The 26271-nt window shown below is 47.4% G+C and overlaps 2 protein-coding genes across 2 annotated transcripts; one reads left to right on the forward strand and one right to left on the reverse strand.

Moving 5' to 3' along the window:
* Nucleotides 1–1169: 1169 nt before the first annotated feature.
* On the reverse strand, nucleotides 1170–2313 carry LOC146019507 (hemoglobin subunit beta-2-like). Its single transcript, XM_083152029.1, has 3 exons — nucleotides 2222–2313; nucleotides 1766–1988; nucleotides 1170–1318 (listed from the first exon to the last, which is right to left on the reverse strand). Exons 1-3 carry the CDS (start codon nucleotides 2311–2313, stop codon nucleotides 1190–1192), a joined length of 444 nt encoding a protein of 147 aa, XP_083008155.1. The 3' UTR covers nucleotides 1170–1189.
* Nucleotides 2314–17984: 15671 nt separating this feature from the next.
* On the forward strand, nucleotides 17985–19715 carry LOC146019508 (hemoglobin subunit beta-2-like). Its single transcript, XM_083152030.1, has 3 exons — nucleotides 17985–18076; nucleotides 18663–18885; nucleotides 19587–19715. Exons 1-3 carry the CDS (start codon nucleotides 17985–17987, stop codon nucleotides 19713–19715), a joined length of 444 nt encoding a protein of 147 aa, XP_083008156.1.
* The last annotated feature ends 6556 nt before the right edge of the window (nucleotides 19716–26271 follow it).

A 26271-nucleotide genomic window follows, 5' to 3' on the forward strand; every position in this document is an offset into this window, starting at 1 on the left:
AATTTAAGGACGTAAACCCCACCCCACGATAGACGCCAACCCGAAGCGTGGCGAGCGCAGCGAGCCCGTGAGGGGCGGCGGTGCGCGTCCTCCGACCTTTTCATTCCCCTACTATCCACTAGGGCGTGGAGTAAGAATAGAATAGTGTGGCGAGCGCAGCGAGCCACCGAGCCCGAAGCGTGGCGAGGGGACGCGGATACCTGTGAAGCCCGCGAAGGGACGCGTTTACCTGTGAAGGTATCCATGTCCCCTCGCGGGGCTCGCTGCGCCCGACACGCTTCGGGCTCGGTGGCTCGCTGCGCTCGCCACACTATTCTATTCTCACTCCACGCCCTAGTGGATAGTAGGGGAATGAAAAGGTCGGAGGACGCGCACCGCCGCCGCTCGCCACGCTTCGGGTTGGCGTCTATCGTGGGGTGACGACAGGGACATCTATAATGTGAAATGGGTCATATTGGCCCATTTCACATTTTTCACATTTTTTTAAAGGTGAGATGGACTTAATTAAGTCCATCTCATCTTGTGCCATTATAATGGCACAAGACCGACGCGATCCTCACGATTTCAATGTTAAAAAATATTTTAACATTGAAGCCTATGGGGAAATCGGGGGCATCGCGTCGGTCGCGTCGGGACCAATGTTAATGGTCCCGACCGACGCGATGCCCCCGATTTTGTGCCTTAGCCGGCAAAATGGACCTGATTTCAAAGGAAATCGGGTCCATCGTGTGGATCGTGTACCTTAACTTAAAGGTACACGATCCATAAGATTGTGGCCGTGCTAGGAAACAAGTACCGTTAATTTTTATTAAAACCACCTCTCTGTGCGCCACACTAATGACAGCCTTGTCTTTCTCAAAATTGTATCTATTCTTCTGTTCTAGTGGCAGCACACCCTAAAATAAAGACGTATTTAAAGTCTCATCATTATACAAAAGGGTTATATCACATACACAGATATCCTCACCTGTGCGATTGGAAAAAAGCCTTTTTTGTGTAGCACAGTAGTGTACTTGTGGCCTCATTACTAAACATTGTGCTTATTATTACTCCAAACTTTTGAGTTAACATTTATCGATAACATATAGGAATCTAAAAGCAGACTTGATCTTTTAAAATAACACTTTATTTGTAATTTAACAGGTTTTATGCAGAGGAAGCGACACAATGTTAATATAATTACAGAGACTTAGACGTATCCGTGGCTCAGGGCATCCACCAGGACTGCAATAAATTTCTCCCAGGCAGCCTGGACTTGAGGAGTGAATGCGGAACCCAACTTAGCAGCCAAGACGATCACCAGCACTTCACCGAGACGCTGCAAATAGAAAGCAGCATGATCAGTTTATCACAGATAGAAACATAGATCTGCCAAGATGGACGTGTACCAGGGAAGGGCAGGCTATGTATCTCACATCATTGCTTTTCCCAGGTATTTTGCAGCTTGAAGCATCACATGAATGACAGATCAGAACATTACAGCCCTTCCCAGTTACATGGTCAGTATATGTTGAACATTTCCCTCACCAATCATTGTGACACATTTCTGATTCATGGATGGCATATAGGCAGTGATCTGGTTTATGCCATATTATATTACTATTTCATAACCATGGCTATTTTCATTACAGGGCAATGTCAGTAATGCTCAGACTACTGCTAGAATTTCTCCTTACTTATAACTAACACCACAAATGCAGAATAATATGAATGATAACTGACCGACATTATAATAGTCCCTTATCGTGCAGTCATATCACTGTACCTTGAAGTTCTCGGGATCCACATTGAGCACCTGGGCGTGGGTCTTGCTGAGGTTTCCCAGGTGATGTTTCACATCATCCAGATGGTTAATGGCATTGCCAATAGCTGTGAGAACCTTCTTGCCATGCTCTTGTACCTTGACATTACCATTGATGGCTGTGATATTGGACAGGTTTCCAAAGCTGCTGAAATACCTCTGGGTCCAGGGGTAGACATGGAGCAGCCTGATGCACACATAAAGATTGGAGAAGAAAGATTAATATCATGTTTTGTATGGACCTCATTTCCATGTTGATGCTGTTATTTACATTATTAATATACTGTACATCTGCATTTTCTAGAAATACATAAGAAAATAATACTAAACAATAATAACCATCTACAGTATTTTTTAAATTGTATTTTACATAGTATACAATATGGATGTGTATCTTATAAATGTAAAGCTATACATTACCTGCTCAGAGTCTCCAGACCTTCCCGTTCAATATTGACTTTGGCCCATACAGAAGTGATGGCGGCTCTCTCTTCGGCTGTCCAGTTGACCATGGTGGCTTTCTGATTAGAGGGTGAGAGTACAGCAGTAATACTCACAAGGGGCAGTGGGTACATAACAGGCCCCTTCCTATTTATAAGAGCCTTTCGCATGGTCCACCCATGCTACACTGTTGCTGTGTCATTCTTATCCCCTTATCCACTAAAATCTGATAGGTCTGCAAATGGAAACGGCATGCTAAGCGTTTTCAAACTACATCACATGCAGGGCTCTCATTTCAATAAACATAAGATTGTTCTACAATAAATTGTGTTTTTTTCTTTATGGGGTTTTATGTTGTTATAAAAAGTTAATGATAAGTACCAGAAAATAAAATTAACGATTTGGGCTACTGTAAACCTATATAATGGTAATGGTAAGTGATGTCTCTAATAATGATTGTATTGCTTTTCCAAAAGTTAGTTAGACCTGATCGCTGCTGGGTGAATTCACACAAACAACCAATTATCACTGCGCATGTATATGGTTTATAGTGTGCATGCGCAAGGCAAAACAGCAACAAAATGTTCATGTTGTTTGTCAGTTTTGTGGGAGTTTCAGGTAAAACGCATTTTCAGGGAAGGGGTTTGGCATCAGCTCCAGCCTCTTCAATCTCAGAGTTGTGGAAGTAGTGGCGTAACTATAAAAGGTGCAGGGATAGCACTTGCTATTGGGTCCGGCGGCTGGGGGAGCAAGCTACCCCCTGCACCTCTATAGTTTCACCTGGCCCGCGCGAGAGTAATGCCAGCCTACTGTAAATTACTAGCAGGGAGGATGGGGCAGCAGTTGGCGGGGGACCAGGCTACTGGGCGGTGGTGTCCAGCTGTCTGTTCATGAAGAGTAGCGGCCGGTGTAAGGCGGCTTCCGGGTGACCGCGACGCTGATCTGACATCGGGTAGCTGCTAGCGGGGGGTCTGTGACTGACCACTGATGCAGGGGGTTCCAGGCTCCCACCTAACTTCCGGGTCACTGTGGCACAGAGGTCGAGCACCAGCCAGCTGGCGGGTCAGTGTGAAGGCTGACAGGGGGGGCGGCGGGGATGGTGTCCGGGTGACCGCGAGTAGGCAGTTCTACTTAAGCGGCACCTAGGAAAGGTGACCATGGGCCACCTGGGACATGCACAGTGACTGCAATGGTGGGCTGAGGTGGTAACTCCCACCTGGTCTGCCAGCACCACCAGATAGAGTCTCTCTCTCTGCATAGTGTCAGCCTGACAGCCAGAAGGTTTCAGAGGAGCAGCTGCAGGCACTCTGAGGTGAGGAAGGTTTTTTTTTAATTTACCCTGCTTGTATGTAGAATTTTAAATAATTTATCATATTTATATATGTATTTGGTGATTATTGGTGTTGGTATCTCTCTCCCCACTGTCTAGCGTCTCACTATCACCACCATACCGCCTAGCGTCTCTCTCTCCTCTCCTTACCACCCTGCATCTCTCTCTCCACTCCCTACCGGCCCAAAATCTCACTGTCACCTCCCTACCCTACCACCCTGTATCTCTATCCACTGCCTACCACCCTGTGTCTCTATCCACTCCCTACCAGCCTGAGTCTCTATCCACTCCCTACCAATCTGCTTCTCTATCCACTCCCTATCACCCTGCATCTCTATCCACTCCCTACCACCCTGCGTCTCTATCCACTCCCTACCACCCTGCGTCTCTATCCACTCCCTACCACCCTGTGTCTCTATCCACTCCCTACCACCCTGTGTCTCTATCCACTCCCTACCACCCTGCGTCTCCATCCACTCCCTATTACCCTGCTTCTCTATCCACTCCCTACCATCCTGCGTCTCTATCCACTCCCTACCACCATGCGTCTCTATCCACTCCCTACCACCCTGCGTCTCTATCCACTCCCTACCACCATGCGTCTCTATCCACTCCCTACCATCCTGCGTCTCTATCCACTCCCTACCACCCTGCATCTCCATCCACTCCCTATTACCCTGCTTCTCTATCCACTCCCTACCATCCTGCGTCTCTATCCACTCCCTACCACCCTGCGTCTCCATCCACTCCCTATTACCCTGCTTCTCTATCCACTCCCTACCACCCTGCGTCTCTATCCACTCCCTACCGCCCTGCGTCTCTATCCACTCCCTACCGCCCTGCGTCTCTATCCACTCCCTACCGCCCTGCGTCTCTATCCACTCCCTACCGCCCTGCGTCTCTATCCACTCCCTACCGCCCTGCGTCTCTATCCACTCCCTACCGCCCTGCGTCTCTATCCACTCCCTACCGCCCTGCGTCTCTATCCACTCCCTACCAGCCTGAGTCTCTATCCACTCCCTACCAATCTGCTTCTCTATCCACTCCCTATCACCCTGCATCTCTATCCACTCCCTACCACCCTGCGTCTCTATCCACTCCCTACCACCCTGCGTCTCTATCCACTCCCTACCGCCCTGCGTCTCTATCCACTCCCTACTGCCCAGCGTCTCTATCCACTCCCTAGCGCCCTGCGCCTCTATCCACTCCCTACCGCCATGTGTCTCTATCCACTCCCTACTGCCCTGCGTCTCTATCCACTCCCTACCGCCCTGCATCTCTATCCACTCCCTACCGCCCTGCGTCTCTATCCACTCCCTACCGCCCTGCATCTCTATCCACTCAATACCGCCCTGCGCCTCTATCCACTCCCTACTGCCCTGCATATCTATCCACTCCCTACCACCCTGTGTCTCTATCCACTCCCTACCACCCTGCGTCTCCATCCACTCCCTATTACCCTGCTTCTCTATCCACTCCCTACCATCCTGCGTCTCTATCCACTCCCTACCACCATGCGTCTCTATCCACTCCCTACCACCCTGCGTCTCTATCCACTCCCTACCACCATGCGTCTCTATCCACTCCCTACCATCCTGCGTCTCTATCCACTCCCTACCACCCTGCATCTCCATCCACTCCCTATTACCCTGCTTCTCTATCCACTCCCTACCATCCTGCGTCTCTATCCACTCCCTACCACCCTGCGTCTCCATCCACTCCCTATTACCCTGCTTCTCTATCCACTCCCTACCACCCTGCGTCTCTATCCACTCCCTACCGCCCTGCGTCTCTATCCACTCCCTACCGCCCTGCGTCTCTATCCACTCCCTACCGCCCTGCGTCTCTATCCACTCCCTACCGCCCTGCGTCTCTATCCACTCCCTACCGCCCTGCGTCTCTATCCACTCCCTACCGCCCTGCGTCTCTATCCACTCCCTACCGCCCTGCGTCTCTATCCACTCCCTACCAGCCTGAGTCTCTATCCACTCCCTACCAATCTGCTTCTCTATCCACTCCCTATCACCCTGCATCTCTATCCACTCCCTACCACCCTGCGTCTCTATCCACTCCCTACCACCCTGCGTCTCTATCCACTCCCTACCGCCCTGCGTCTCTATCCACTCCCTACTGCCCAGCGTCTCTATCCACTCCCTAGCGCCCTGCGCCTCTATCCACTCCCTACCGCCATGTGTCTCTATCCACTCCCTACTGCCCTGCGTCTCTATCCACTCCCTACCGCCCTGCATCTCTATCCACTCCCTACCGCCCTGCGTCTCTATCCACTCCCTACCGCCCTGCATCTCTATCCACTCAATACCGCCCTGCGCCTCTATCCACTCCCTACTGCCCTGCATATCTATCCACTCCCTACCGCCCTGTGTCTCTATCCACTCCCTACCATCCTGCGTCTCTATCCACTCCCTACCGCCCTGTGTCTCTATCCACTCCCTACCATCCTGCGTCTCTATCCACTCCCTACAGCCCTGCATCTCTATCCACTCCCTAGCGCCCTGCGCCTCTATCCACTCCCTACCGCCCTGCATCTCTATCCACTCCCTACCGCCCTGCGCCTCTATCCACTCCCTACTGCCCTGCGCCTCTATCCACTCCCTACCACCCTGCGTCTCTATCCACTCCCTACCGCCCTGCATCTCTATCCACTCCCTACCGCTCTGCGCCTCTATCCACTCCCTACCGCCCTGCGTCTCTATCCACTCCCTACCGCTCTGCGCCTCTATCCACTCCCTACCGCCCTGCGCCTCTATCCACTCCCTACCGCCCTGCGCCTCTATCCACTCCCTACTGCCCTGCGCCTCTATCCACTCCCTACCGCCCTGCGCCTCTATCCACTCCCTACTGCCCTGCGTCTCTATCCACTCCCTACCGCCCTGGGTCTCTATCCACTCCCTACCGCCCCTACTGGCCCATGGGAATGCCCAGCATTTCATGGGCGGTACCATGAAAATGCTGTGCGATTTCATGGTGATAGCCTGGTGACGTGCGCGCTGGGGGCGGGCAGATGACATCACCGGATGTCAGCTTCCCGCCCACTTCCTTCAAAATGTGCATGCACATGAAGGTTGCTCTAGATGTGCGTGGACCTTCCACATCATTCGATGATCGGCGACCTCGAATGATGTGGGTGTTCCCCTGCAGGCTGCAAATGGATGTTTATGTCATACATCCATTCACAGCCAGTGTGTGCGAACACACGCTGTCACAGGGTGGCGGCCAGGCCACCATTTGCAAGGTGGGATTTGGTGGACTCAAATCGAATCAGCCAGAATAACCCCCAATATGTAAATATTGCATGGACAGTTAAGACATAATCAGACAGGAAACACATCGTCTTCTCCAGTCCTACCAGTGTGGCTAGATTACTGAAAACTGCTCTCCAAAAGCAAAAGTGCTACTAAAATGCTGAGTCTGAGACAAACTTACATGTTAGCAAGATTGCACACACAGAGAAAAGAAAAAGATAAACATTATACAGCATCCAGTGGAACATAGAGTAAGAAGAGGAAATAGGAGAGGTAGACTAAGGATAAGGAGACAAGAAAATGCAGCATCAACCTATGAGTCATCACAATATCAGCTGTAATACCAATGAATGGCAATACAATGTTCTGTTCTGCATGATATGCAAGTAGAATCGCATTAAGGGCCTGATTCTCAATTGTACGCTAATGCAATCGCAAATGGGATTCTCCAGGCTATGATACTACTAATGTTAACAAGTGAAGCTGCTGCCCAGAAATTAAATGAGACACCTACATGTGTCTGAATGTGCACACATTCACAGCCTCAAAGCACAAATGAGGAACATCCGTTGTTTAAGTAGGTCTATTGCTATGCAGACTGTAAGCAGATGCCATGTTTCTTTGCGTACATGATCGCAGCGACTCGAAAAGGCCCCTTTACACATGTGCAGTGTGATCACGGAGCATGCACAGTCTGCCACTCAGTTACGTAAACATTGTCATAGCCAGGGCTGTTTCTAGACAATTTAGCTCCCAGGGCAAAGGAATAAAAATGCCCCCCCCCCCCCCCCCCAAAAAAAAAGTTAACGACATAGAAGAAATTGCGCGCGCCGCAGGCGCGCGCGCCAAAATAGGGGCGTGGTTTATTTTTCAAATGGGCGTGGCTTAATATAAGGGCGTGGTCTAGCAGGAAAACAATTACCTTACAACTCACCTTTGCAACCTGCATGTCCAGACATTGGTTACCGCAGGAATTGTCATTGTACTCCCGCACTTTAGTTGGCCGGCTGAAGGCCACACAGTGACATAAAAATATAAAGGCCCACACAGTGACCTAGTACGCCTCACAGATCAAGGCCAAACAATGACAGGTTACTTGAATCATTATACACTATTTATCCATGACGCCGCACACCGTGATGACAATTACACATTGTCGCACACCGTGATGACAATTACACATTATGTCGCACACCGTGATGACAATTACACATTACGCCGCACACCATGATGACAATTACACATTACGCCGCACACCATGATGACAATTACACATTATGATGCCTGTTACACCCCACACTGTGATGGCAATTACACAATACTCCCCACACCGTAATGCCTATTACACATTATGCCCCACACGCCGCTGCCGCACAACTCATGCCGTTTATTAATATGCCCCCACAGTGCCACACATATGCCCCCACAGTGCCACACATATGCCCCCACAGTGCCACATATATATGCCCCCACAGTGCCACATATATATGCCCCACATAGTGCCAAATATGCCCCTAGTGCCAGATATGTCACCAGTGCCAGATATGCCCCCACAGTGACACACATTTGCCCCCACAGTGACACACATATGCCCCCACAGTGACACACATATGCCCATACAGTGCCAGATATGCCCCCACAATGCCACATATATATCCCCCACAGTGCCAAATATGCCCCCAGTGCCACACATATGCCCCCACAGTGCCAGATATGCCCCTACAGTGCCACAGATATGCCCCTACAGTGCCACAGATATGCCCCCAAAGTGCCACATATATGCCCCCAAAGTGCCACATATATGCCCCCAAAGTGCCAGCAGCACAACTCACTCTCTCTCTCTCTCTCTGGGTCTCCCCCTCCAGTCCCCCGCCGCTGCATGCTGCTGCTGCTGCTTTCGATGTGTCCCTGAGCCGGCAGCCATTCATACCTCGCGGGCTGGCTCCTGATTGGCTGCCAGCCCGCAAGGTCCTCTGATTGGCTGCCAGCCCAATGACACAGCGAGCGAGGGGAAGGAGAGACGCGCTGCGCTCTCCTCCCCTGGGGCTCACCTGTGCGCCTATTCGTTGCGGGGGGTGGGGGGCGGGGGGACGGGACGGGACTTGGAGGAGGCGGCGGCGGGGGAGACTTGGAGGCGGCGGGGGAGACTTGGAGGCGGCGCCGCGGCAGCGGCGTTGTGGGGAGCTGAGAGCTCAGCTGCCGGCCGGGCGCCCTGGCTGTGTAACAGGTGGACAAGCCGTGCGGCGCCCCGGGCTGCTGCACGGCTTGTCCGCCTGTAGAAACGGCCCTGGTCATAGCGTAAAACTTTCATTCAGACCCATAGGCAGGGCTGTCTTAACAGCAGTGTGGGCCCTTACCCATTCTCTCCTCCTAGGGGTGGGGGGTTCTATCAGCAGCAGCTTTGATGTCTCACGGGTGGCAGGGGGTGCTCTATCTTCCATTCAACATGTAGGACCTGGAGCAGTAACTTCTGCTATTTACTCCTCTACTGCACAGGTGGTGGGAGGGAGAACACTAACGTGTGGAAGGGGGCACTAAGCTGAATTAAGGGTCCCATGTATATGACTTCCAGGGAGGTAGGGGGTGTTTTATATGCAGGGGAGGGTTGGATAGTGGAGTGGGCTTAATATTCGTCATTTTCCGTTGGAAGGGCAGCTTGTTTGACTGCAGATATCGCTATTATCTGGAAATAGATTTCTTAGCCTTCAATAGTATAAAAACCTAGAGTCCCACCTTTCAGGAGGTGCTGGGGACTTGGGGATCAGAGATCAGGAGCCAGAGCAATCCATTGACAAAAATACAAAACTGTACACCAGACGTTTGGAGCTGGAGCAGGAACCAGCTTCTGGAAGGCTGATATCTCTGGTTCTGTCCATGATAAAGACAAGCCGCTAGTGTCGACAGAAAGGGGAGAGTCCCAGCTTTTGATATATAGGGGGAAATTTACCAATATGAAAAACCTAGTTTTTCGTATTGGTATTTCCCCTACGGCTGCATACGACTGTTTTAGTCGTATGCAAAGTCGTGTTCCGGAGGGGAAATTACAAAGCAGTCAGATACGACTGCTTTGTAACCCTCCGATGGTGTAATGATTCGTATTAGCGGCACATATATACGGCCGCTAATACGAATTATTTCTAGCAGTCTGCACGGATCAGTCAGATCCGTGCAGGCTGCAGAGTGTAAAAAAAAATAGAAAAATAAATAAATATAAAAAAAAAAAACGGTGTGGGGTCCCCCCCACAGCCGAAACCAGCACCAGGCTGACAGAGCCTGGAGCCGGTAATTAAAAATCAGGGAACCCGACAAATAGGGGTACCCCGATTTTTAACAACCAGCCCCAGGCTCCTGCTCTGGGGCTGGTTCCCAAAATATGAGGGACGAAATGACTAGGGGTCCCCCGTATTTTAAGAACCAGCCCCAGGCAAAACCAGCCAGCAGGGTAATGCCACAGCCGGGGGGAGACTTTTTATACAAGTCCCCCCGGCCAAAGCATTCATCCCTACCGACCAGTCAGCCTGGCCAGGGGCCCTGGGGGAGTGGGGACCCCCCAATGAAGGGGTCCCCCCCCTCCAGGACTTACCTGACCAGGCTGAAGCCTGGTACTGTCCCCGATGCCCCTGGGCGGTGGGCATCGGGCTGATTAAGTGTAAAAAAAAAGATGAAACTATTGTTTTTTACTATGGCACTACAAGTGCCAGCAAGCCTCCCCAGCAAGCTGGGACTTGGAGAACCACAAGTCCCAGCCTGCTGGGCATTAAAGGGCCCGCTGGCACTTGTAGTTCCACAGTTAAAAAAATATTACAATAAACACACTGACACAATGAAAATAAAAGTTTAATACATACATTACACACATACTGATACTTACCTTTCTTGATCCCATAGGTAGCCCTGGTCCTGATGTCCTGTGTCATCCTCCAGGTCCATGTCGGCTGTCTGCGTCGTCCTCCAGGTCCATGTCGACGGTCCGTGTCGTCCTCTAGGTCCATGGCGGTGTCCGGGTCCGAAGAAATCCATGTTGGAGCTGTGGAAGGAAATCCTACTCACCTGGTCCTGCGCTGAAGAAGTCTTCTCTTGGTCCGCCGTAGTCCAGGTAATCTTTAAGCTGTCGCAGGTTCCCGCTGTCTCCGCATCGCGCTGAGGAGAGATGTTTCCTCCTCGGCGTCTGCACTAAGAATGAATTCTGGCCAATCAGGAGCCGCCTAGCGGCCAAACAGGAGCCGGCTCCTGATTTTTAATTACCGGCCCCGGCTCCTTCAGCCTGGTGCTGGTTTCGGCTGTGGGGGGGACCCCACGCCGTTTTTTATTTTATTTTTCTATTTTTTTACTATGAAGCCTGCACGGATCTGACTGATCCGTGCAGGCTTAAAGCAAATAGAACAGGAAAATGGTGTTCTATTTTCCTGTCGTATTTGAATGCCTGTTTTACACCACTAAGCAGCCGTATTATCAGTACGGCTGCTTAGTACATCAGGAACCACCATTCTTTTGAATGGTGATTTCTGTCGTATCCTATCGATGGTGTAGACATTCGTATTTGTAAATACAAATACGAATGTTCCATCTTAAGGGCTACGAATTGTTGTATTTTTGGGATTGTAAATCCCGAAAATACAAATTCGTAAAAAAAAGGTGTATTTCTCCCTACGAATACACCTTTTTTCTACGAATCCATTTTGGTAAATGTCCCCCATACTCTCAGAAAACTCTAAGTCAGAGAGAACCTGAGAAATATGACTGGGAATTGCAACTAACAGGTCAGATGTGGACTGCTGCTTGAAGTTGGATATCTCCAGTTCCCCAGGGCCGATTTTCTAAATTCTGGTATCCCTGGAAAAAGGGGATCCTCAGCTATCAGCCCTTATACACCTGGGGCCCCTGGGCAAGTGCCCATTAAGCCATCATTTTCCGGTGGAAGGGCAGCTTGTTTGACTGCAGATATCGCCATTATCTGGAAATGGATTTCTTAGCCTTCAATAGTATAAAAACCTAGAGTCCCACCTTTCAGGAGGTGCTGGGGACTTGGGGATCAGAGATCAGGAGCCAGAGCAATCCATTGACAAAAATACAAAACTGTACACCAGACGTTTGGAGCTGGAGCAGGAACCAGCTTCTGGAAGGCTGATATCTCTGGTTCTGTCCATGATAAAGACAAGCCGCTAGTGTCGACAGAAAGGGGAGAGTCCCAGCTTTTGATATATACTCTCAGAAAACTCTAAGTCAGAGAGAACCTGAGAAATATGACTGGGAATTGCAACTAACAGGTCGGATGTGGACTGCTGCTTGAAGTTGGATATCTCCAGTTCCCCAGGGCCGATTTTCTAAATTCTGGTATCCCTGGAAAAAGGGGATCCTCAGCTATCAGCCCTTATACACCTGGGGCCCCTGGGCAAGTGCCCATTAAGCCCATTCGAAAAGATGACCCTGCTCATAGGGGGAAATTTAGTAAGAATATGAATACAAAAAATCGTATTCTTAATACGAATGGATACAACTGCATACAGCTGTTTTAGCCGTATGCAAATTTGTATAGCTTAATATTCATCATTTTCCGGTGGAAGGGCAGCTTGTTTGACTGCAGATATCGCCATTATCTGGAAATAGATTTCTTAGCCTTCAATAGTATAAAAACCTAGAGTCCCACCTTTCAGGAGGTGCTGGGGACTTGGGGATCAGAGATCAGGAGCCAGAGCAATCCATTGACAAAAATACAAAACTGTACACCAGACGTTTGGAGCTGGAGCTGGAGCAGGAACCGGCTTCTGGAAGGCTGATATCTCTGGTTCTGTCCATGATAAAGACAAGCCGCGGTACTTGTTGATTATCTGGCTCCCACGATGGGCATCGTATGCTAAAAAATCGCATCGCATCGCTTGTGATCGCATCGCATGTGATCGCATCGCATGCAATTTGATCGCATGCGATCGCATACGATTTTGCACTGAAAAGCATCCAAATGCATTGGAATTAGTATTTAACATGTTCAATGGCCCCCAAATGGCATTTTTGAGGCTGTACCACCTCCACTATCAACGCGAACCCGAAGCGTGGCGAGCGCAGCGAGCCCGCGAGTGGCGGCGGTACGCGTCCTTCGACCTTTTCATACCCCCACTATCCACGTCGGCGTGGAGTTGAGAATAGAAAGTGTGGCGAGCGCAGCGAGCCACCGAGCCCGAAGCGTGGTGAGCGCAGCGAGCCCTGCGAGGGGATGCGGATACCTTCACAGGTATACGCGTCCCCTCACAGGCTTCACAGGTGTCCGCGTCCCCTCGCCATGCTTTGAGCTCGGTGGCTCGCTGCGCTCGCCACACTTTCTATTCTCAACTCCACGCCGACGTGGATAGTGGGGGTATGAAAAGGTCGTAGGACGCGTACCGCCACCGCTCGCCACGCTTCGGGTTCGCGTTGATAGTGGGGGTGGTACAGCCTAAAAAATGCCATTTGGGGGCCATTGAACATGTTTAGTACTAATTCCAATGCATTTGGATGATTTTCAGTGCAAAATCGTATGCGATCATATGCGATCAAATCGTATGCGATCAAATCGCATGCGATGCGATTGCATACGATTTTGTAAAAAAAAACGTCCAAAAACGGTAAAAATCGCATTGCATCGCATGCCACTATATATGGCATGCGATGGCATGCAATGGGAGCCGTGATAATCCACAAGTACCCAAGCCGCTAGTGTCGACAGAAAGGGGAGAGTCCCAGCTTTTGATATATACTCTCAGAAAACTCTTAAGTCAGAGAGAACCTGAGAAATATGACTGGGAATTGCAACTAACAGGTCGGATGTGGACTGCTGTTTGAAGTTGATATCTCCAGTTCCCCAGGGCAGATTTTCTAAATTCTGGTATCCCTGGAAAAAGGGGATCCACAGCTATCAGCCCTTATACACCTGGGGCCCCTGGGCAAGTGCCCATTAAGCCCATTCGAAAAGACGACCCTGCCCATAGGGGGAAATTTAGTAAGAATATGAATACGAAAAATCGTATTCTTAATACGAATGGATACAACTGCATACAGCTGTTTTAGCCGTATGCAAATTTGTATAGCTTAATATTCATCATTTTCCGGTGGAAGGGCAGCTTGTTTGACTGCAGATATCGCCATTATCTGGAAATAGATTTCTTAGCCTTCAATAGTATAAAAACCTAGAGTCCCACCTTTCAGGAGGTGCTGGGGACTTGGGGATCAGAGATCAGGAGCCAGAGCAATCCATTGACAAAAATACAAAACTGTACACCAGACGTTTGGAGCTGGAGCTGGAGCAGGAACCGGCTTCTGGAAGGCTGATATCTCTGGTTCTGTCCATGATAAAGACAAGCCGCGGTACTTGTTGATTATCTGGCTCCCACGATGGGCATCGTATGCTAAAAAATCGCATCGCATCGCTTGTGATCGCATCGCATGCGATCGCATCGCATGCAATTTGATCGCATGCGATCGCATACGATTTTGCACTGAAAAGCATCCAAATGCATTGGAATTAGTATTTAACATGTTCAATGGCCCCCAAATGGCATTTTTGAGGCTGTACCACCTCCACTATCAACGCGAACCCGAAGCGTGGCGAGCGCAGCGAGCCCGCGAGTGGCGGCGGTACGCGTCCTTCGACCTTTTCATACCCCCACTATCCACGTCGGCGTGGAGTTGAGAATAGAAAGTGTGGCGAGCGCAGCGAGCCACCGAGCCCGAAGCGTGGTGAGCGCAGCGAGCCCTGCGAGGGGATGCGGATACCTTCACAGGTATACGCGTCCCCTCACAGGCTTCACAGGTGTCCGCGTCCCCTCGCCATGCTTTGAGCTCGGTGGCTCGCTGCGCTCGCCACACTTTCTATTCTCAACTCCACGCCGACGTGGATAGTGGGGGTATGAAAAGGTCGTAGGACGCGTACCGCCACCGCTCGCCACGCTTCAGGTTCGCGTTGATAGTGGGGGTGGTACAGCCTAAAAAATGCCATTTGGGGGCCATTGAACATGTTTAGTACTAATTCCAATGCATTTGGATGATTTTCAGTGCAAAATCGTATGCGATCATATGCGATCAAATCGTATGCGATCAAATCGCATGCGATGCGATTGCATACGATTTTGTAAAAAAAAACGTCCAAAAACGGTAAAAATCGCATTGCATCGCATGCCACTATATATGGCATGCGATGGCATGCAATGGGAGCCGTGATAATCCACAAGTACCCAAGCCGCTAGTGTCGACAGAAAGGGGAGAGTCCCAGCTTTTGATATATACTCTCAGAAAACTCTTAAGTCAGAGAGAACCTGAGAAATATGACTGGGAATTGCAACTAACAGGTCGGATGTGGACTGCTGTTTGAAGTTGATATCTCCAGTTCCCCAGGGCAGATTTTCTAAATTCTGGTATCCCTGGAAAAAGGGGATCCACAGCTATCAGCCCTTATACACCTGGGGCCCCTGGGCAAGTGCCCATTAAGCCCATTCGAAAAGACGACCCTGCCCATAGGGGGAAATTTAGTAAGAATATGAATACGAAAAATCGTATTCTTAATACGAATGGATACAACTGCATACAGCTGTTTTAGCCGTATGCAAATTTGTATTGCGGACTGATTTGTATTTTTCAATGTCCTATCCATTCGTATAGTAGACGAATTTTAAAATACAAATTGGTATCGGCTTCAGTGTAAAAAATAAAATAAAATAAATAGATAATTTTAAGAAACGGCTCCAGAACTTACCAGCCCAGGCTGAAGCCTGGTGCTCTCCCCGGTACCCCTGGGCCGTGGGTACCAGGCTGATTCAAGTGTAAAAAATAGAAAAGACCATAGGGTTTTGCTATGGAACTATGAGTCCCAGCATGTGGCCCATTGATTGGCTTGCTGGGACTCTTAGTTGCACAGCAAAACCAATAGTTAAATAAACACAGTGACACATGAAAAATAAAACTTAATTTCATACAGAGCCCATTCATACATACTTACCTATGTTGATTGAAGATCGGTCCCCTTGTCCAGTAGAAATCCATTAAGGGCACCTGTGGAGGCAAACTATACTTTCATACTCCTTGGGGTGGATCAGGTCCTCTTTGTTCCTCTTCGTTCCATGTAGGAATCCAGGGGGACCTGAGCAGGAGCCGCATGCTGTTTTTGTTTACATTGTGCTGCCCCCCCCCCCCCCCCCGAATAGCGCTATTGGCTGGCTTGCGACCTAGCGGGCAATCGGGAGCCGCTAGCAAAACCCAATAGTCTTTTATATTTTTTACACTTGAATTGCCCGGTACCCATAGCCCAGGGGTACCCGGGACAGCACCAGACTTCAGCCTGGGCAGGTAAGTTCTGAAGGGGGGAACCCCTTCATTGGGGGGTCACCACTCCCCCAGGACCCCTGCCCAGGCTGACTGGTCGGTAGGGATGAATTCTTTGGCTGGGGGAACCTGTATAAAAAGTCTTCCCCTGGCTGTGGCATTACCCTGCTGGCTGGTTGGGCCTGGGGTTGGTTTTCAAAATACAGGGGACCCCTACTCGTTTTTTGGGAACTAGGACCGGCCCTGGGTCCTGGTGCTGGTTGTAATTTATCAGTGAAACCCTACGCAAATTGTTTCTTGATTTTTTTACAACCGGGGGGGGGGGGGGGGGGGGTGTAGGGGGTCCTACACCGGTTTATTTATTTATTTATTTTTCTATTCTTTTTTACCCACTGCAGCCTGCACGGATCTGACTGCCTACGCAAATTCATATGAATGAATACGAATTTATACAAATGAATATACCATCGGGGTTTACAAAGCAGTTGTATTTGACTGTTACGGCTAAAACAGCCATATGCATTCGTATTCATTCATATTAAAATTTTAAAAATCATATTCGTATTCTTAGTAAATTTCCCCTTACTCTAGTATGCAGGGCTATTTTTCAGAAGGCTCCAGCAGAAACTGAGGCCCTTATTCTAGTTCACTCTTTCTGACAAAATATTTCTTAGATGGACAAAACCATGTGCACTGCAGGTGAGGCAGGTGTTACTTGTGCAGAGATAATTAGATTAGATAATTAGACTCACAGTGCACATGGTTTTGTCCATCTAATGCTGTGTACACACGGGTCTATATGATTGCTGGGGATATATTGCTAGTAATATATCTCTAGCAATCATATTGCTAGTGTTTCCTTTTCATCAGCGATGAAAAGGAGACACTGCTACAGGGCGGAGGCGGAGCGCAGCAGCAGGTGACGGGAGGAGGGAGGGAGCAGCGTCGCAGGGCATGGGAGAACAGCGCTGATTTCTCCGGCGCTGACCTCCTGCCCGGCGATCGCTGGGGGAAGGCGCTGGTCGCAGGAGCATGCTCCTGCGACCAGCGACCATGAAGGGCTGGCTGCGGGAGTGCGCTCCCAGCCATCTATCGCCGGCTGCACATGAAATCACTGGCAATATGGTCGCTGAGCGACCATTTTGCCAGCGATTTCATACATAATTGCACCCGTGTGTACGCACCTTAAGAAATATTTTGTCAGAAAGAGTGAACTAGAATAAGGGCCTCAGTTCCTGCTGGAGCCTGCTGAAAAATAGCCCTGCTAGTATGAAATTCACAATTATATTCATATGACTACAATTAAATTATTTTGATTTTAAACATAGAACACTTAAGCATTCTGTGCCACAATAGCTACTTTGGAACTACAAGCCCCCTTCAGATGACAAGGCATTATGGTATTTGTGGTTCTGCAGTAGTTTGAGAACCAGTTATTCTAAGCTTTACTCTTGGAAAAGCAATAACTCATTATTAGAGGCATCATCTTAACCTTTACCATTATAACAGTTTTACTAAAAACCTTGGGAAAAGACTAATCTTACGTTAGATCTCTTTGTGTGTTTATCATCATATTTTTAAAAGAACATAAACTGTTAAAAGAAAATATGTTATTTAGTGGAGAACAAAAGTATTTTTATTGAAATGAGAACTGCAATGTAGTTTGAAAACGCTTAGCATGCAGTTTCCATTTGCAGACCTATCAGATTTTAGTGGATAAGGGGATAAGAATGACACAGCAACAGTGTAGCATGGGTGGACCATGCGAAAGGCTCTTATAAATAGGAAGGGGCCTGTTATGTACCCACTGCCCCTTGTGAGTATTACTGCTGTACTCTCACCCTCTAATCAGAAAGCCACCATGGTCAACTGGACAGCCGAAGAGAGAGCCGCCATCACTTCTGTATGGGCCAAAGTCAATATTGAACGGGAAGGTCTGGATACTCTGAGCAGGTAATGTATAGCTTTACATTTATAAGATAGTAGATTGTAAAGAGCCAGAAACAAATCCATATTGTATAATATGTACACTATATAAATGTAAGTAAAATAAAATGAAGTAGATGGTTATCCTTGTCTAACTTATGAAAAATGTAGACATATATGAGTAATTTAAATAACATAGGATTGATATAGATATACAGGGCTAAAATTACTAAGATGGGAGTTCTATTAAAGATGGTATGTTGCCCATAACAACCAATCAGAGTCAATAGATAGAATCTGATTGGTTGTTATGGGCAACTAGTACTACCCATCTTTATTAAAACTCCCTTCTTAGTAAATTTACCCAGCAGAGTCCTAACAATACAGTACATGCTGGTAATTAAATAGTGTCTGAGATCGCTGGAGGTGCAGGATGCCAGACAATCTCAGAGAATTTTTTTTAACGCAATCAATTACAAAGCATGATTTTTCCTTGTCAATTATTGCTTCTTTAAAAAAAAACATCCATGATGGGCCGGCATCCCGCACTGCAGCAATCTCAGACCCTATTACATTTCCTTGAGTATATTAATCTTTCTTCTCCAATCTTCAGGCTGCTCCATGTCTACCCCTGGACCCAAAGGTATTTCAGCAGCTTTGGAAACCTGTCCAATATCACAGCCATCAATGGTAATGTCAAGGTACAAGAGCATGGCAAGAAGGTTCTCACAGCTATTGGCAATGCCATTAACCATCTGGATGATGTGAAACATCACCTGGGAAACCTCAGCAAGACCCACGCCCAGGTGCTCAATGTGGATCCCGAGAACTTCAAGGTACAGTGATATGACTGCACGATAAGGGACTATTATAGTGTCGGTCAGTTATCATTCATATTATTCTGCATTTGTGGTGTGTTAGTTATAAGTAGAGAGAAATCAGTCAGGATTCTAGCAGTAGTCTGAGCATTACCGACATTGCCCTGTAATGAAAATAGCCATGGTGATATAGTAATATAATATGGCATAAACCACATTACTAAATATATGCCATCCAGTGTTGGACTGGGGCCTGAGGGGCCCATCCGGGGAATTTGTGATAAGGGCACGTGTTTAGGAATGTGGCAAGTCACCTAAAGGGGTGTGGCCAACTGTCTCAGGGGCTTGACTAAACTAATGAGTGTACATGGTCTGGGCTCCTTGATAAATATATATAGTAAATTCTGCTATTGCATGTGTGACAATGTAGGAGGTTTCTTCTGTACCCTTCTGGGTCAGTCCAACCCTGATGCCATCCATAAATCAAAAATGTGTCACAATGATTGGTGAGGGAAATGTTCAACATATACTGACCATGTAACTGGGAAGGGCTGTAATGTTCTGATCTGTCATTCATATGATGCTTCAAGCTGCAAAATACCTGGGAAAAGCAATGATGTGAGATACATGTATAGCCTGCCCTTCCCTGTTACACGTCCATCTTGGCAGATCTATGTTTCTATCTGTGATAAACTGATCATGCAGCTTTCTATTTGCAGCGTCTCGGTGAAGTGCTGGTGATCGTCTTGGCTGCTAAGTTGGGATCCGCATTCACTCCTCAAGTCCAGGCTGCCTGGGAGAAATTTATTGCAGTCCTGGTGGCTGCCCTGAGCCACGGATACTTCTAAGCTCTGTAATTATATTAACATTGTGTCGCTTCCTCTGCATAAAACCTGTTAAATTACAAATAAAGTGTTATTTTAAAAGATCAAGTCTGCTTTTAAATTCCTATACGTAGTCGTCGTAGTCGATAAATGTTAACTCAAAAGTTTGGAGTAATAATAACAATAAAGTTTAGTACTAAGGGCGCAAGTACACTACTGTGCTACCCAATCACATATGGATAGTTCCTCAGGTATAAGTCATATGTACTCCCAGGGGCTTCGTGTTTCTGCCTAATTGGTGGACATACGGTAGCAGCTGATTCTCAGTTGAGTCACTTGTATATGGAACAAACCATGTTGCAATGCTGGGGATACAAATACATTTACTGTATTCCTTTATTTAATTATTAATCTTGCAGGATAAATACCGGTTGTGTTTGTATGTAGCTGCAGATACTGGATAGCTTTATTATACCATTGTTATTTCAGTGTGCACAGGCCCTTCTGAAATGTTAATCTATGTAGATTTAATGTACTATTGCATAGCAACCTAGAAACGTAATATAATTTGTGAGATTGAAAAAAGACATAGGCATATATTCAATGCCGTGGGCGAGCGGTGACTGCGAGCAGGACTTTTTGCTCGCAGTCACCGCTCACCCTGTCAGTATTCAACTGACCCCCCTCATTCGCAAATTCCCCCTCGCTCCGTTTTTTGAGCGAGGGGGAATTTGCGAATGTGCCTCCAAAAGCTGCGAGAATCGAGGCTAATTACAGCGAGTTTGCTGCACTAGCCTCCGCTCTCGCAGTTTAGGGGAATCCTCGCCGTTCTGTGACGGCGAGGATTCCCCCGGAACGTTGCATAGTGCGAGCGGCCGGCGCGGGGGTTAAACTGCGAGGATCACTGGTTTTCTGTGATCCTGGCAGTTTAACCCCCTCGCCGGCCACTCGCACCGGCATTGAATACCTGCCATAGAGTAAATCCATTGCGTTCAACCTATTTATAAATATATGCTGAAGTATCTTTTATCTAGCAATCCCTGAGTTGGCTAATAATTACCGTACTAGAACTCCCTCTGTGCATTCATTAATGATTGTATCCCCAAATGTCTTTCTCCGCTAAAAAAATTGTCCAACCATTTCTTAAATATATTAAAAGAATGAGCCATCATAACCTTTTCAGGCAGAGAATTCCAGACACAGAAACATTACACAATAAAGTCCAGTGTTCTTTTATGAAATCCTAGATGACAAATTGGTGCAGCGTTCTCCTTACTACAAGCATGAAACAGAAGAGCAACTAACAAGTTTATCTACCCTTACATAATAGAGCCTTTCAATAAAAACTATTATTCTCCATTTGTCTTTCCATCAAATACAAATATATTCTGCTCAATGGGATGTTTCTGTCCTCACTGTCCTTGCCTTAGGTCACCTGTGTTATCTGTTGTGCAGTACATGTGTTCCACCCCTGCTCCCAGCTGTCACTGTTCCCCGTGGGGCTCCAAGCGTGCTGTTTTATTCTCTTCACCTACTGAATGTATACATGTTATAGTTTGGTCAAATTCTAACTAAGCTTATGGGCTCTGTACATTAGGGGTGAATCCGGATAATTCACCTTTCTCCCAGACTGGGTGGGGAATCAGGAAAATCCAACATTTAGGAAATTCTCAATTCAATTATTTCAATTAATAAAATATTTGAATCGGCAAGTCAGGCATTTTTAAAAAAAAATTGTTTTTCCCGAATCCAATGTAGATCAGCGCTCAGTGATGGCCTCCAATAGGCACTTTTGCATGTCAATCAACAAATCGGATCCATATCCGTGAATTGCCTATTCAGTTATACATATTTATGGGTAGGGCTTCCATCAGGAATTGTTGGGCCCGGGACTGACAAATACGCAGATTCTACCCTGGGGAATGTAAGCTGTGGATGCTGTGTGTGGAGCTATGGCAGGGTTAGGGTATAAATTGGTGTCAGCGTTTGGGTAGTTGGGGTTGGTGTTATTATAGGATGTCATTCTATCACATAAATGATATGTCACCCATATGTAACCTCAGTATACAGATGCAGCAGCTGCCAATATTTCTACAATTCATGCGCACATGAATACTAATCATGGTAATTATTCTCGGTTGCAATCACATCATAAAAAGGCTATGGTCCATAGATGTGTATATATGAACCTATACACACACATCCCCTGCAGCAAACAGATCACGGGTGCGACTAGTTAAAGAAAAGATGATAGATGTTACATCTGTACATAAATAATATCACAGCAGCTTCACCTCACATACCTATATACCAGGGCCGGATTAAAGCAGGGGCAAAAGGTGTCAGTACCCCTGGGCCCCCCTTTAGCTAGGGGCCCCCTGTGGTTGGTATGTATTTTTTAAACTTTTTTTTCAGCTAAAGGTTTTGTGCATGGGAGTGGGGGAGTGCTTCAGCTTGACCTATCTGCCAATATGACAATGATTAATGGTGCTGAGCATGTGGTGCCAAGGCACACTGAGTGCACAAGTGTGCAGTGCATTACTGGGAGTTGACTAAGTCCCATGACACTTTGCACAAGAGGGCAGAGATTGAGAGGATTGTGCTGAGCTCTAATTGGTGGAGCTCATTATCTGCTTCTCAGGCCCATGGAGGACAGCAGCAGCCTAGTCATGGGAGGGTTTTTAATCAGAGGCAGCACTGGGACTGTGAGGTCTCCTACAGTCCTACAGAGTAAGGTGCAGAGGGACAAACACAGGCTTTTCATGTGAATATATATATATACAGGGTCCGGCACTACCCTATCAACTTGTATAAATTCAGCCCGGGTGCCCACCCAGAAAAGGACTGCGTCCAATCATATAACCATGCAACAAACAGATGTCACTCTGGGTCTTTCAGTGTGCAAAAGATGTTGTTTACTAGTGCCTACGGCGCTTCGGGACAAGCCCGTCTTGTGTATGTCCATTGTGTATGTCCTGAAGATGGGCTTGTCCCGAAACCCCGTAGACACCAGTAAACAACTTCTTTATATAACATATATATATATATATATATATATATATATATATATATATATATATATATATATATATATATATATATATATATATATATATATATATATATATATATATATATATATATAGCAGCAAGTCCGGTTTTGCCTGTCTACACCCTTTGGTTAAAAAGCAATTTTACCTGCTGTGGTGGTGAGTGCCCTCTCTGGCCTAAAAACAGGACTTGCTGCTATTATTGGAAATTCTACTTCCTTAGGGGAGCACCCCGTATTTGTATATAACCCTGGATGTGTGTGCGGATCCCTGGACAATATATATATATATATATATATATATATATATATATATATATATATATATATAGGAGACAAGTAGTGGTACCCGCGCTAGTCCAACTGTTTTCAAAAAAGTCTTTTTCAAAGAATGTCAAATGACAACTTCTAGAAGGAACACAGTCTCTTCTTCTACACCGCTTTCCCTCTTTCCAGGGCGGCTGCTCTTTTCCAGAGGGCTAGTCCAATTTAGCCCAGTTCATAAAGAATCTAGAAAAAAAGGGTGAAAAGAGCGCCTCCTAGTGTAGTAATTAATGTGTTCAAAATGACACTTCCACCAATCGTGCAACACCCCAAATCGTGAAGGTGTACCATTAATGGTGGTATCCAACCACCTCGTATATCACGTTCTATCGTCACTCCCAGGCCACACTCAAAGAACACAGGGAAAAAACAAAGAGGGAGAGATCCTAGTGCAATATTGTAATAAAAATTATTTTTATTTGAACAAAAGACAAAAGTTGCCCGTACAAGATATAAAAATAAATGAAGCTTATCTGCAAACTGCTTTTTTGTCCAAAAGCAAGTACTGGATTGCAGGGTAACCTCCACGGTGTACCCCTCTGCCCGTGGAGGTTACCCTGCAATCCAGTACTTGCTTTTGGACAAAAAAGCAGTTTGTAGATAAGCTTCATTTATTTTTATATCTTGTACGGGCAACTTTTGTCTTTTGTTCAAATAAAAATTCATTTTTATTACAATATTGCACTAGGATCTCTCCCTCTTTGTTTTTTCCCTGTGTTCTTTGAGGGTACATTACTGTTGACTTTTGGACTGAGGACGCTCTCTATACTTGCTGAGTGTGGCCTGGGAGTGATGATAGAACGTGATATACGAGGTGGTTGGATACCACCATAAATGGTACACCTTCACGATTTGGGGCGTTGCACGATTGGTGGAAGTGTCATTTTGAACACATTAATTACTACACTAGGAGGCGCTCTTTTCACCCTTTATATATATATATATATATATATATATATATATATATATATATATATATAGGGGACTGGAGAAGAACCGTCACTCAGGACTGACTTTGGCTGCAGGTATCTGGAACTTTCTCCGTTGCCATATGTAGGAAGGCTGCATGCAATACAGCCAGCAAATGTAGGCAAAAGAATACAAAAGCACTCGGAGACTTTGTAGGTGAGCAAATGCTGGACCGATTTAATCCATCAAGGTGCAAAGGCCTGTCTACGTTTAGGGGTCAAGCCCCCATCGTCAGGACAAAGAGGCTAGTATTGTAGTGTAGTAGGTTACACTACTAGCCTATTTGTGTATGGGGGCCTTTACACTGCAATTTAGATTTCAGTTTCAGCACACCCCACCCAAATTTAACTCTCTTTGCACAGGTTACATCTGCCCCACCTGCAGTGCACATGGTTTTGCCCATTTTCCAAACAAATTTGTACTGAGCTCAGATCTGAATAAGGCCCTTGGTGATTTTAAGCTGAAAGCAGTGCAGATTTGCCATTTGAGCTGCTTTCAGCTCAGAAATCACCCAGTGTGTATAGCCCGGGGATGAGTGGGAGCACCAGGGATGGATTTTCCACTAGGCCCATGAGGCACAGGCCTATGGGCAGCACCTGCTGGGGACGGCAAGCAGTGGCATGATTTTTAGAGAGACAGACCGGGTGGCTAGCGGAGAAGAGATCCCGGAGCCGCTGATGTCCCCGGGCCCTGAGAAATGCAGCTGCAGCTTCCAGGTGGCCGGCTGAAGAGAGACACCCAGCGGCTGGTGGAGGAGGGATCCTGGGACCCGCAGACATCCCCAGAAGACGCATGAAGATGGCGGCGGCAGCGGCCGGGGGTGTAGCTTCCCGGCAGCTGGTGGCAGAGAGACACCCAGCGGCTGGTGGAGGAAGTATCCTGGGACCTTACGACATCCCCAGGAGATAAGTGAAGATGACTGCGGGCCGCGGGTGTAGCTTCCAGGCTGCTCGCTACACTGAAGACGCTGGGAGCCACTGACAGAGAGGGAGACCGGAGGACGGGCGGATGCAGTGAACACTCCTGTGGTTGAAGACAGCGGTGGAAGTCGGGGAGAGGTGCCGCTGAAGATGTCGGGACCCAATGGAGTATTGGAACAGTCCGCGGAGGGAGAGGCTTGCCGACAGCCATCTATTGAGCCTAGGTAAGCCCCCTGTGTGCCGCTACCCCACTCCCTCTCACTCACTCCCTTCCTATAATAGGTGTGTTTGGGGGGGGGGGTGGCACAAATAATGGGGTGCCTATGGGTGGCCAGTCACTTAAATCCGGCCCTGGTGAGCTCTGAAGTTTTGTCCTGCATTATCACCTGCTGTCACTGCTCATCTGCTAGTATACTACCAGCAGATGAGCGACAGGGTGGATGGCTTTCCATAGGGTCCTGCTATAGGAAGCCATCCACCCCCGGGAAATCGCTTAGTGTGTATGCATTGAGCGATTTTCAGCCCATTGATTTTCTCCATCATCACTGTGCATACACAAAAACACCCAGTGTGTATGCTCCTTTACACATGATTGCTTGTTGTTTTTATTTTGATACTAATTTTTTACCAAAAATATTATATGGAAACCCCTAAAGAATTTAATCAGCGGACATGTTGTGGTAGAATGAAACTTGCCAGACGTTTCGTAACTTTCAACTTCATACACGTATTTTCTGCATGTGGAATAAGCTATTCTGGAGGCAGTGACAGTGCAGCAAATGCTTAGGGGCAGAGGGCAGGGGTATGGATCATTGGATAGACATGAACTAGGCCGACAAGCATTAGGTCGACACCACGAGGTTGACATGACTGAAGGTCAACTTGACTGAAAATAGCAACTGATGCTGAATCAGGCCCATAGGGAGGGTAATAGACAATTAGCCCCAATAATCTGGTGTGTGTGTTGCAATTTATACCCAAAAGCAGCCCCGTTTAGCAGCAAAACTGTGACTGTGACTGCACAAACAGCACACGTGTGTTGTCGGGAGAACTTGTGTTTTTTGTCAGGCCTGATAAAAAACATCAGTAAAGCTAAGGAATGCTTTATTGAGGAAAATAGGATACCTCTCATAGGGCCTTATTCTGGTTCGGGCATAACCGTACGTTTCCCGTACGCGCACGGTGAGCGAAACTCCACCCACAAAACATCCGCATACGGGTCACTTGAGCGTACGCCACCGTACACGGACGGATCTCCTCTTAGACACCGACAACTGGCGTACAACAGAGCATACGCCACCGTATACGGATGGGTCTC

The sequence above is a fragment of the Crinia signifera genome, chromosome 7 (genome assembly GCF_055691185.1).
Source record: "Crinia signifera chromosome 7, ASM5569118v1, whole genome shotgun sequence".
Lineage (NCBI taxonomy): Eukaryota > Metazoa > Chordata > Amphibia > Anura > Myobatrachidae > Crinia > Crinia signifera.

What these genes read in the sequence shown, in the direction of transcription:
- LOC146019507 (XM_083152029.1), bottom strand. Translation starts at nt 2,313, where the DNA reads ATGGTCAACTGGACAGCCGAAGAGAGAGCCGCCATCACTTCTGTATGG. An exon ending in GGTCTGGAGACTCTGAGCAG is followed by an intron (nt 1,989 to 2,221) that starts GTAATGTATAGC and finishes TGTGTGCATCAG; the next exon opens with GCTGCTCCATGTCTACCCCT. An exon ending in TGGATCCCGAGAACTTCAAG is followed by an intron (nt 1,319 to 1,765) that starts GTACAGTGATAT and finishes TTCTATTTGCAG; the next exon opens with CGTCTCGGTGAAGTGCTGGT.
- LOC146019508 (XM_083152030.1), top strand. Translation starts at nt 17,985, where the DNA reads ATGGTCAACTGGACAGCCGAAGAGAGAGCCGCCATCACTTCTGTATGG. An exon ending in GGTCTGGATACTCTGAGCAG is followed by an intron (nt 18,077 to 18,662) that starts GTAATGTATAGC and finishes TCCAATCTTCAG; the next exon opens with GCTGCTCCATGTCTACCCCT. An exon ending in TGGATCCCGAGAACTTCAAG is followed by an intron (nt 18,886 to 19,586) that starts GTACAGTGATAT and finishes TTCTATTTGCAG; the next exon opens with CGTCTCGGTGAAGTGCTGGT.